The 12,806-nt window shown below is 35.0% G+C and overlaps 1 protein-coding gene across 1 annotated transcript in view; it reads right to left on the reverse strand.

Moving 5' to 3' along the window:
* The window catches only part of FMN2 (formin 2), a 388,079-nt gene that overhangs the window by 137,130 nt on the left and 238,143 nt on the right, over positions 1-12,806 (reverse strand). Inside the window, exons 9-13 of the mRNA XM_063670713.1 lie at positions 12,505-12,596; positions 12,204-12,333; positions 10,924-11,070; positions 7,697-7,756; positions 7,413-7,533 (exon numbers count right to left, since the gene is read on the reverse strand). Coding sequence (XP_063526783.1) covers positions 7,413-7,533; positions 7,697-7,756; positions 10,924-11,070; positions 12,204-12,333; positions 12,505-12,596 — 550 coding nt within the window. The remainder of the gene's footprint in view (positions 1-7,412; positions 7,534-7,696; positions 7,757-10,923; positions 11,071-12,203; positions 12,334-12,504; positions 12,597-12,806) is intronic.

Consider the following 12,806-nt stretch of genomic DNA (forward strand, 5'->3'; position numbering starts at 1 on the left):
AGGGAGGGACACATTCACTGATAGAAGGTCTCTATCACAATTCTTCAACTCTGCAGTTGTAACACAAACACAGTCACAGCTAATGTGTATATGATTGGGTGTGGCTGTGTTCCAACTGAATTGTATTTACAAAAGCCCATAGGCCATAATTTCCCGACTTTTTTTTTTTTAAAGACTAGTCAAGTGCAGTAGTGAGAAGGGGGTAAAGAATAGAACGAGCAGTTCAATCTGTAATGGCGAACCTGACACCTTTATAAAAATCATCATTCTAACACCACATAGGAAACTAGTGACTCTGAAGGACAACTTATAAAAATCACTAAGTGGAAGATGAATTCATTTCAGATGAAACAAAGCTGAAAAGGGCTTTAATATATTTTTAAAAATATCAATGACATAAAAGGAAGATAAATATCCAAAACAAGAATAAGAAATTACTTTAGAGGCAAAATGAATATGACAAAAACATATTAGAAATCTTGGAAACAAGAATTATTATGATTTACTGCACTGATAACATAAACATTAGAATTAACAGAGTCAACAGAGAATGAATGAATTAGAAGGTAACGTTGAGGAATGCATGAAGATAATAACAAAAGGTGGAAAGTGATTTTAAACACATGAAAGAGATGTTAGGAGACATGGGGATTAGATCAAGGGACTAACAGGGATTAGACCAACAGGGATTAGACCAATGTACATCCAAAAGGAGTTTCAGGAGAAAAGAGAAAAGTTAAGTAATACTTGGGCAGACAGTGGCTGAGAAATTTTTCTACACATTAAGGAAGCCATCAGTATTTTAATAGGAATTTCTAAGTACAGAGCAATACAAAACATTTTAAAAGAATATATTCATACCATACACATCCAAGGAAAGCCAAAAATGAATAAGGACAATGAGAAAATTATACAAGTCATCAGAGATAAGACAGCTTATCTACAAAAGAATGAAAATTATTGAAAATAAGAGGTACCAGAAGAAAACAAAAATATCTTCAAAATACTGATGAAAAGTCAGTCAGTCTAGAACTCTATTTCTGGTGAAACTATCATTCCAAAACAAGGGGGAACAATTTTTTTCAGTTTGAGATGGAGTCTCGCTCTGTCATCCAGGCTGGAGGGCAGTGGGACAATCTTCACTCTCTGCAATCTCCGCCTTCCAGGTTCAAGCAATGCTCCTGCCTCAGCCTCCCAAGTAGTTGGGATTACAGGCACCCACCACCACACCCAGTTCATTTTTATATTTTTAGTAGAGACGGGCTTTCACCATGTTGGTCAGGCTGGTCTTGAACTCCTGACCTCAAGCAATCCACCTGCCTCGGCCTCCCAAAGTGCTGGGATTACAGGCATGAGCCACCACGCCCGGCCCGGACTAAGAGTTTAACACCCATTCACTCACACTGAAAGAACATTAAATGTGAAGGGGGGAGGAATATAAGATGCAACAATGATAGCACAGTAATTATTTAAATATATTCATAAATGTTATTACCTAATAATTATTAAACAGCAGTAATGTTTTTAAGAAAAATGACAGTACCCAAAGTGTGGAAAAAAACTGAAAGTAGAAGGAGTTCAATTGTTAGTTAGAATGTTCTAAAACATTCATCTTATAGAAGAATAAATATACTACATAAATTTATAGCATGTTATAAAATTGTATAGTTTACAAAATATGTTAACATTTAGGATTACCCAGTAAATTAACAGGAATACTATGTACATCTTCTTAGATGTTACTGGAGGTGTTAGGAAGAGAATATTTAAAAATTTATCAAATAGACAACCAGAAAGAAAATATTAATAGAATATATATGTAAATAAATAACATTAAATTATCCTAGTATAGACCAGAAAATGAGTGGACAAAAATTGCAAAAATTATGTGCATCATAATCCCAATTGCACAAATCATGTATGTATGCACATGCAATAAACACCTACCTACCAGATATAAACAGAACAAAATATGAACATTATTTATCATTGAACTGTAGAAATACAAATGTTTTCTTCTCTACATTTTTCAAGGTTGTCTGAAGTTCTTATGCTAAACAGATATTAATTTTAAAATATAACTTAAAAATGGTAAAGATGGTAAATTTTATATGTATATTTTACCTCAATAAAATTTTTTAAAATTTTTTTTAAAAATCATAAAACAGTAGTGTTCCCTTATCCATGGAGAATACCTTCCTAGATCCCCAGTGGATGCTTGGAGCAGCAGATAGTACTGAAACCTATATATACTATGCTTTTTCCTATACATACATACCTATGCTACAGCTTAATTTATAAACTAGGCACAGTAAGAGATTAAAAATAATAATAATAAAATAGAACAATTATAACAATATACTGTAAAAGTTCTGTGAATGTGGTCTCTCTGTCTCAAAACATCTTATCATACTATACTCACCCTTTTTGTGATCTGTTGATCTGATAACCAAGATGGCTCCTAAGTCAGGGGTCCTCAACCCCTGGGCCACAGATGGGTACTGGTCTGCAGCCTGTTAGGAGTTGGGCCACCCAGCAGGTGGTGAGAGGCCAGCGAGCAAGCAAAGCTTCATCTGTATTTACAGCCGCTCTTCATCACAAGCATTACCACCTGTGCTCTGCCTCCTGTCAGATCAGCAGCAGCGTTAGACTCTCATAGGAGCCAGAACCCTGCTGTGAACTGCGCATGTGCGGGATCTAGGTTGTATGCTCCTTAGGAGAATCTAATGTCTCATGATCTGCCAGTGTCTCCCATCACCCCCAGATGGGACTGTCTAGTTGCAGAAGAACAAGTTTAGGGCTTCCACTGATTCTACATTACGATAAGTTGTATAATTACTTCATTATATATTACAATGTAATTATAATAGAAGTAAAGTGCACAATAAATGTAATGCCCTCGAATCATCCTGAAACCATCCTCCTGGCTTGTCCATGGAAAAACTGTCTTCCATGAAACTGGTCCCTATTGCCAAGAAGCTGTGGACCACTGTCCTAAGTGATGAACAGGTGGGCAGTATATACAGCATGAATACGTTGAACTAAGCAAGGATCCACGTGCCGCAAGGGATGAAGGTAGATGGCAGAACAGTGCCGAATGTAAAACATATGAATTGCTTATTTTTGAAATTTTCCACTTAATATTTTTGGATCAAGGTTGACTGTGGGTAACTGAAACCAAGGAAAGTAAAACCTTGGATGGGTGGGGAGGACTACTGTAAAATGTTATTTTTTAAAAAGCTTATTTGTTTCCTCTCCTCAAACATAAGGGGAAAAAAGGAAGTATCAGAAATGAACAATTTAAATGTAATAGCTACAAACTAGTAGTTGTAAGCCAAAAATAAAATATAAACAAGTTTGAGGGCTGGTTTTTCCTATAAATCTCTGGAAAATGGACATTGCTTCAACTTGAAGGTATAGTTAATGAATTTTAAACTTGTTTTCAACTTAGATATTGAAAAGAGAGAGAGTGTGTGAGTGCAGGGAGGAAGAACAGAAAGAAAGAGGATACAGAGAAGAATTTGCATGAGAACATTCTCGTCCAGTTCCGGTAACTTAATTACTCAATGCTCCGTGCATGTTGAGTTGATTTAAGTCATGTGGCAAATGCTACAATTCCTATTCAAGAAAGGCACTGGAACAGAGTCACCATTTGGCATGACTACATCAGGAAAAGCTGCTGACAGCCAGAAGAGATCAAAAGCAGATCAGGTTGCTTAACGAACTACAAGTCACTGAGCTCAGAAAGCCAGGGAAGCACCCTGAGGAAATATGGAAATCTTGGGAGTGAGCAGAGAAACTAAACACAGTGGATGTTATTATAAAATGCTAAAATGAGATTCAGTTGTCTCATTAAAATGTGTGAGCCATAACACATTATTTTTCAGCCTTTCCTTAGAAATCAAAATCAAGTCTCTAAGCAGAAACAGAAGTGCTAGAGCCAGTAGATGAGCTACTATGATTATTGCTTATCTGTCTTTATCAAACTAATCATGCTGCTTATTCTATATTTACCTTATTATGAATGGCCAAGATTTATTGAATATTTATTGTATGAAAGGTATTGAGATAAATGCTTTCTATACATTATCCTATTTTCTAAACCTTTTTTATAACAACTTGCCTCTGGGAAACAAAATGTGGCTGTATGAATCTTCTTAAATGAATTCCCTCACTTGATCACTTAGAAGGAATCATTTTTGTCAGGAGTTCAAGACCAGCCTGGCCAACATGGCAAAACCCTGTCTCTACCAGAAATACAAAAAATTAGCTGGAAGTGGTGGCATGTGCCTGTAATCCCAGCTACTCAGGAGGCTGGGGCAAGAGAATTGCTTGAACCCAGGAGATGGGGAGGCGGAGGCTGCAGTGAGCCGAGATTGTGCCACTGCACTCCAGTCTGGGAGACAGAGCAAAACTGTCTTAAAAAAAAAAAAAAGAAAACAAAAGAAAAGGAATCATTTTTAATAGGCTACTTTGATCAAAGTAGACATTATTTCAAAGTAATTGTTCCTAAAATAACATAATCCAATAATTTTCCATTTGACTCCCATTTAGTCAGATGGACGTACATATTTATTTATATCCCTCTCATTCCTAAAAAGGACATGAGGCAGATTTCATGCGTTGTTGATACGAAATTCTACATTTGGATATATCTTTATTTCCCAGTAACTGAATTTATATTTCAGTCCATAAGATTTCCTTCGTCATGTCATAAAACATCTTGTTTTTCATGGAAAACCCCAAATTTAGAAGAGCAAAAAAAATGAGGTAAATTATGATTTGTCAGTTTTTAATCCTCAGAGTTTGACAGCTTTGTAAATAGCTCTTCGAGCTGATTCCATTTTTTAAGAAGAGTAATATATAATTACATTATTTCATCAACTATAGCATCATTTCTCCAACCTTCCCTGTAAGCTCCTCAAAGGTAAATGCCATTCTTCTGTTACTAACACAGTGCACCAGCCTTGCATTTCTCAAAATATGTTTCAGTGACTACAGAACACACCAGAGATTCTGTGAAAAAAGTGCTCTGTAATAAATGGGAAAACAATTGCAACCCCCCCCTTTTTTTTTTTTGGAGAATACCATGAAGTCCTTTTAACTTTAACTTAACGTTCATTTGGTCATGAAACTCCCCATTTCAACAATTCTATCAAATCATAACAGGCTGTGTTCAGACTGGGGAAAATACTGCGCCAGGCAAATGTGATCGTTGTTGGCCAAGGGCACAGGTCTGATGATATCTGAAAGACAAGTTCATCTTTCCCTGATATAAAGTGTAAACCTTCAGGGTTAAAATCCTCTCTTTAAACTCTGAGGTACTCAAAAATTGCTAAGATGCTCCTTCAATATCTAATCTTCTGTGCTACCGAATGTAGGCACCCAGCACTTGTAGGTGGCAAATGCAGATGTGGAAATAGTATTCAGAGGCGCTGGCTGCTTGTCTTTTTCTTTCTTTATTTTTACTTATTTATTTATTTATTTTTGAGATGGAGTTTCGCTCTTGTTGCTCAGGCTGGAGTGCAATGGCGCGATATTGGCTCACTGCAACCTCTGCCTCCCAGGTTCAAGTGATTTTCCTGCCTCAGGCTCCCAAGTAGCTGGGATTACAGATATGTGCCACCACGCCTGGCTAATTTTGTATTTTTAGTAGAGATGGGGTTTCTTCATATTGGTCAGGCTGCTCTCGAAGTCCTGACCTCAGGTGATCCACCTGTCTCAGCCTCCCAAAGTGCTGGGATTACAGGTGTGAGCCACCATGCCTGGCTGGCTGCTTGTCCTTTTCAAACCCACTATCTGGTGTTAGTTAGGTCTTTCTTTTCAGCTCCAAGTCTTGTGAGAACTTGCCATTTTCATAGTTACATGTATGTTTAATGCCTATAGTAAGAAGTTGTGTATTTATCATAAGAAAATGGAATAACATTCCAAAGTGATGCAACTCCAGAAAGCAAACATAAATCCTGATATCCTGATAATAGGGTCACCCATTCCGCTCCTTTATCAAATCACCTGTAAACTATGAAATCCTACTTTACAAGACTGAACTATTGATTGAAGTGGGAAGTATTTTCCAGATCCCCTAGAAATGCCTCTAGCATTTACACATCAGAGTGTGTGTAAATTTCATAAGCAAACCAAGATGCCTGTCATCAGGTTGAACTATAACACTATAGCATGAGTGGGTTTTTTTTTGTTGTTGCTTTAAGAATTCATTCTTAGATTAAAATACACAGCACCATAATATTATACAAATGTAACATAGTTTAATTTATTATTATTGTACTAAAAACAGAGCAAGTCAAGGCAGTCTTTCTTGGCCTCGGTCAATGAGCACCAACTTGTAAGGCTCCAACAGGGTCCATCTAAGTGACAGAATTTTAGCCCTCTTCAACAGCGGTTACTGTAACCTTTGTGGATCCACAGCACCTAGCAACTGTCTGCTATGAACCAGGTCCGTAATAAATGTTGTTGAATACATAAGAACTATAATCACACTACATAATGTCCCTATGGTCACTGAAATCCATTTTAAAACATCTGTAACTAGAATATAACAACTCTATGAATTTGATTACAGATCAGTATCTTTGGATAAACACATCTCGAAATTCGGAGTGTCTTAAAAAGTTCTATCTTTTTGGTTTCTGGACAGGGGTAACCAGGCCTTTTCTTCTCATATAGTAACACAATATCAAATGAAAAGCTCAGGTAAATGTATTTACTCCTCATCTGTATGTAATACAGCAAGAAAGAAGCTGAAATAGATAGCTGAGGTGTTCACGACTCGATAGGAATATCAAGAAAAGGGGGTAGCAGGAATTTTACTTACAAAATAAAAAAATCTGCAAACTATTTGCTTTTTTGTAAATGCTACTTTTAATTTAGAAATTCGAAAAATTTCAGCCTATTATTCTTCAAAATAATTTTATGTAAAGCTTGACTGGTAATAAAACAATATACATGTATGTGGTTTTTAAGCAGAAGAAGATATTTTGTTCCCCAGAAAGTTCATAAGCCAGAAAATCCTGGGCAAGTACACCAAGGGAAAATGGGGAGGGACTATTTATCTTCTATTATAACAATGACATAATTTGTATCTAACCATGACATGACCAATACCCAAATGTTCTTGGTTATAAAATGAAAACAAAATGTAAACTTATTCCTGACAAGACAGATTGTTAATTGAAATAACCAAGATATTACTTAATAACCAAATTTTTGATACACATAACTTCTTAAACAACCAAAGAATAAGAATATAGGCAAAATTGTTCTTTTGCCACACACACACAAATTTAGTTCTATAAAGATAAAAAAGATTACTTTTCTCTAAAAACATTGAAAAGTCTGCCTTCTCTGATTAAAAAAGCATAAACAGAAAACATGAGTTCAGGATTTTAAGTTACCTTTCAAGTCTTTCTTCAGTTTTCTGAGATCTTTTTGAAAATCTTCAAACTTCATCTGTGAGGCCTGAAAAAGGTCCTGGGGTTCCGGCAGTGGAAAGAGGCACTGTTCTTTTCCAGCATCCTAATGAACAAAAAAACCCCATCATATTTCAAGAAATTGGTTATCAATATAAAAAGGAATAATAGCAGGTATGTCCAAAACAAAAACAACAATAAAAAGTACTGCCAAATCATCCAACGAATAAAGAATAATGGAATATGACTAGATGTAAAAATTGACTTACCTCATCAAAATTTCGGAGATAATATGAAACAATATATGACAAAAGGCTTCTGCTATTGTCCTAGGCAGAAAGACCAAAGTCAGTGACAATATATTTTTTAACTAATTAAATACAAAGTGTTACCAAAAAAGATTCTAGTGAATTCATGTATATACATGAGAACATTTGGAATGAAATGTGAAATTTTACATTGTGAATTGTCTTGGCCATTGTGTCTAAGGAGTTTGATGGCTTAAAAGATTTTTCTCCCCAGTGTTCCAATCTTAGCACAGCTATTTAGGGGCAAAGTCTGAACTGTAAATACTTTCCAATTGTTACCCCCCTCAATTAGAAATTTAGCTCATGTCTTGTATATTTTATTATTTTGTGCTTTTATTGTTTTTGTTTGATAATTTTTTATGTTTTAAAACTACTATCTTAAAAGAAATAATTAAACATTGCTAGCATTGATATATAGTGGACTAATAGGTACCACTCCAACAGTAAGTTTGATTGAGGCTCATTAGCATGTGGATTAGGGAAATAAAAAAGCTAAGTATCATTTTAAGTAAAGGGGAGCTTTTAACAATTCCAATACTAAGTAAAGGGGAGCTTTTAACAATTCCAATATTATAATTTATCAGCAATTGAGATTTGAGGAATTAATACTCACGTGGTTATAAATAAGACAATGTAGATAGTTCCATTTAAAAAAAGGTAAAATTGTTTCATATCTAACACACTTCAAAAATACCTTTTCACATCCTTTCTGGTTTATTTAGGGGTATTAATTTTTATTCTACTTTTTTTTCTGTATTGTTCCAAAGTAGTAGTAGATAATCTGAATTTGAGAGCTCAAGTATATATTTTACTTTAAAAACAAACCCTATGATACAAACTACATTCTCTGGAATGTTTAATATAACCACGATTTTTTCTATATTTGTAAAAAGAGCAAAACCTCTTTATAATCAAGTTTGACAGGAGTCAGTAATATAGCTATTAGAGACATCCCTCATTAGACAGGATTTGCTTGTAAAATGATTTAAGCAACTTGACTTCCTTTCTCTCTCCCAACTTCTAATTCAATGAAACGGTTGGCAGCACCTGAATCAATTAACAAAAGTAGGCATGCTGAGAGAAAATTCTAAGTGATCAAAGTAACAGCTCTGTCCGTGGAGGTCTATAAATAGTACTAAGGAATAAATACAGTTACATTTGTTTTACAGAGAAAGAACCAATTCAGAAAGACTTTGCATAGCTCTTCTGAGTACAAGTGAAACTATTTTAAAAATGTATTTCTTGATTACATATTTAAATTTTTATTTTAGGTTACCTCTTGATTATTTAAATTAATGAAATTTAACCTGATAGAGGATTGAATAAGATATATAAACTGATACCAAAAAAGTCCCACAAATAATCTCTTATTAATATATGATCACTAGAATCTATTTCCAGTTCATTTCTATAATTTAAATATGATATTGATGCTATATATTTCAATATTATTTGCAAAAGTTGTTTCACTCCAACAAGCAGTTGCTGAGTATTCAAGAATTACCACAGGTTAAGAAAGGGACTTTTCTTTTCTTTCTTCCTCTTTTTTTTGAGAAGGGGTCTCACTGTATTGCCGAGGTTGGCCTTGAAAAGTCCTCCCAAGTAGCTGGGATTACGGGCTCATGCTATTGCACTTGGCTTAAGCATTTTTTTTTTTAACAAATGTAATTTATCAGCTCTCTATAGTAGATACTTCTATGAAAATGTGTATCATATATATGAGCATTTGAACAATTATAAAAATAAAAAAATCATATGCTGCTGGTGTACCAAGGAAGGACTATGAATTATTCAATTTTGGAAGAGCAGTGTCCACATTCCATAGATGCTCAATGAAAGAATATTGCATGAATATCTGTATTAATTTGACAACACACACACACACACACACACACAGACACAGTCTCCGACTCACGATGGTTCATCTTACAATTTTTTGACTTTACAATGGTACAAAAGTGATACGCATTTAGTGGAAACTGTACTTCGAGTTCCCATACAACCATTCTGTTTTTCACTTGCAGCATGGTATTCAATAAATTACATGCGATATTCAGCACTTTATTATAAAATAGGCTTTGTGTTAGATGATTTGCCCAACTGTAGGCTGAGGTAAGTGTTCTGAGCATGTTTGAGGCAGGCTAGGCTAAGCTTTGATGTTTACTAGGTTAGATGTATTGAATGCCTTTTCACTTATGGTATTTTCAACTTAGGATAGGTTTATCAGGCCATAACTCCATTTTATGTTGAGAAGCATCTGTATATAAAACAATAAACAAATTGTTGGCTGGCAGAAAAGATTTTTAAAAGTCTCTCTCTCTCCCATGAAGGAAATTATTTCATTATCTAGGAAGGACAGTCCTACATATTTTTATTTCTACAAGCCAATTATTAAACTTAATATTTCAAAAACATGTCCAGAATTTCCTTTATCCTACTTTTTTGTGTGATGATTCTTTTATCAGAGAAATGTAACTCTTTTATTTTTTAAGTTTACCGTCTCAGACTTGAGTCTGTGACTCTAACCATCATTCCTAACCTCATATTTCTACTGGCACTCTCACAATTGCTTAGACATTAATTTCAAACAAACACAACTGCAGAAGTAGTACCAAAAAATGATTAGGTCTGCAAGAGAGCTTAGACAACCCCCTACACACCAGTATCAAGGAGAAAATCATATGCAGCAGAGTAGAATCACCTTTTATATTTTATTTACAAGCCATTTTACTCATCATTGTGTTATTTTCAAAATATGGACCTATTGGCCTCCATTGCTTAACATGACAAAGAAAAAAATAAGAGATATACTGTCTAACTCATAGAAAATAATTAGCCTTCAGATTCCAAAAGGATAAATATTAGCAGACATGGGAAAGATACGGTAAAAGAAATTATTGTTTTATATTAAAGCAATATAAAAAGTTATTTTATATTGTTTTTATATTAAAAAGTTGTAATTATGCATTAGACATAAGAATAAAAATTATTCACTTTAGGAAACATTATTAATCACAAAATCACAAATATCTGATGGACATTACTTTTTTCTAGCTCAGAACATAAAGAAGCATTTGACCTAGGAACATAAAAGAAATATTTTTTACAACTACTTTACATTCAAACCTATTACTAAACAAAACCTTGAATCCTCAATGTGCTTACGTCCACTCATGCAAAATACTTACACTGCTCTTGACATCTTTCAGTTTTGGAAGAATGTCTAATCCAAAGCCATCCGCCTGTCCTCGAGTCTTATTTCCTCCATTCATGTAGTTGCCAAAGGCAAGAACCAAACCTAGAACCTGCATAACCCCTGGGCCATTTTTTAATGTCTGTGAAACAGAATAACAACAAAAAACAACTTTTATCTTATACCGGGTTTTGTTTGAATCATCGAGTCGATGCCAGCTATTTATATTATATTAGGGGTTTTGGGTCACAAGCAAACTTTATCATTCCTAATTATTAGGTATATTTTAAGAGCAATATCCTGAAAGTTAGTAAAACTTGCACCACCCACAAACATTCAGGTATGCCTTTGTAAGCCGGGGGATGCTATGTTAGGCCATTTCTATGATGTAACTGCAAGGAAAACAAGGCTGTGTGAGAACTACTAAGGCTATATGGGAACTAAGGCTATATGATAACTATTAAATAAGGCCAAATGAGACTATTACAAAATAACATCACTAATTTCACTGCCATTGTCTTAATGGTGCCTGTGTCTGGAACAATACCAGTGTTTGGCATCAGCAGAGGAAACCAAAAACCAGATTCAGAGATTAATTTCTAAATTTAGGTTTACCCCCAAAGAGCTCACACTCATTTCTTCCAAAACACTCTGTTTAATTTGACTTTGCATGTCACTTCTTCTGAAAATGTGAGCCTTTAAAAACATCTTTTCACTTTTCAAAATGATTTACCGCAACTAGAACAAATGGTACTACTGATATTTGACAAATTGTTTTAAATGTTAACATTGGTCGTTTCTGCCAAGCATTTATTTTTTGTTTTCAAAAGAATATTTCTCTTCTGTTGAGTCATATGGCTGTTCCTAAATTATTTGGCTGGAATAATTATTAACAATTTGTGGAGAGGTCCTTCCAGATAACGAAAGAAAGTAAAAAAAAATGCCTTCAAATTACATTCCTTTGGAAGTCTGATGTCTGAGAGGACTGTGAAAACTGAAGATTTTGTTTTGGCAAAAGGAGAGGGCAGAGAAATCTCTGGAGGCGAACATGTACTGGCCACATTCTAGCAATGTGGTCCGGCAGCCCTGGGCGCCCGTCGGAACATTTACTTTGATCTTGAAGGTCAATCATAAAATGTTCCCTTCTGTGGGACTGCGATCCTTCAAATTTGGTGAGTACTTAGAGTAAATAAAAGAATGCTTTTCTGAAATATGAACATGGCTGAGCACAATTAAATGAGACTCAAGTTCAGCTCTCTTTGGACCAGAACTCACCTCACACAATTTCTGTAGTAATTCCAGTTTGCGACGAATTGAGCAAATGCTTTCTGAAAACGTGGACTGGAACAGGATGCAAAAGACTCGCTCTGAAAAGTTGGGGATTAGTGACAGTTCATAAAGGAACCTAAGGAAATAAAGCCAAGTTAAGAAGAAAAATATAATTCACATAAACAGATATTTATCCTCATCTCATTCATAACAAGTATGCACTGAAGACACTGCATTTGCATTTTCCAAACACAACGGGCCCACCCATAGCCTAGACGCCCTCTACATGGTTATAAGGCATGCTTACTGTTCAGGTTTGTCCAGAGACTTGGCATTTTCCTTGTCTTTGGAAGATCGGCCGTGCTTTTCTATTTTTTCGAGTTCGTCTGACTGTGCTCTCTAGAAAAACAAAAACCAAATAGTTTTTCAAAGTCTGGTCAACTGAATCCCTTAGATAATAATCTAATTATCTTGATAAATTTGCTGATCTGAATAGAGCAGAACTCTATATATTTTCATGTTTCTTAGCATCTGTATATAGCAAAGCTTGACTTAATTCATGAGGCATTTTAAAGCGTAAATACGGCCAGGTGCAGTGGCTCATGCCTG

The sequence above is a fragment of the Pongo pygmaeus genome, chromosome 1 (assembly GCF_028885625.2).
Source record: "Pongo pygmaeus isolate AG05252 chromosome 1, NHGRI_mPonPyg2-v2.0_pri, whole genome shotgun sequence".
Lineage (NCBI taxonomy): Eukaryota > Metazoa > Chordata > Mammalia > Primates > Hominidae > Pongo > Pongo pygmaeus.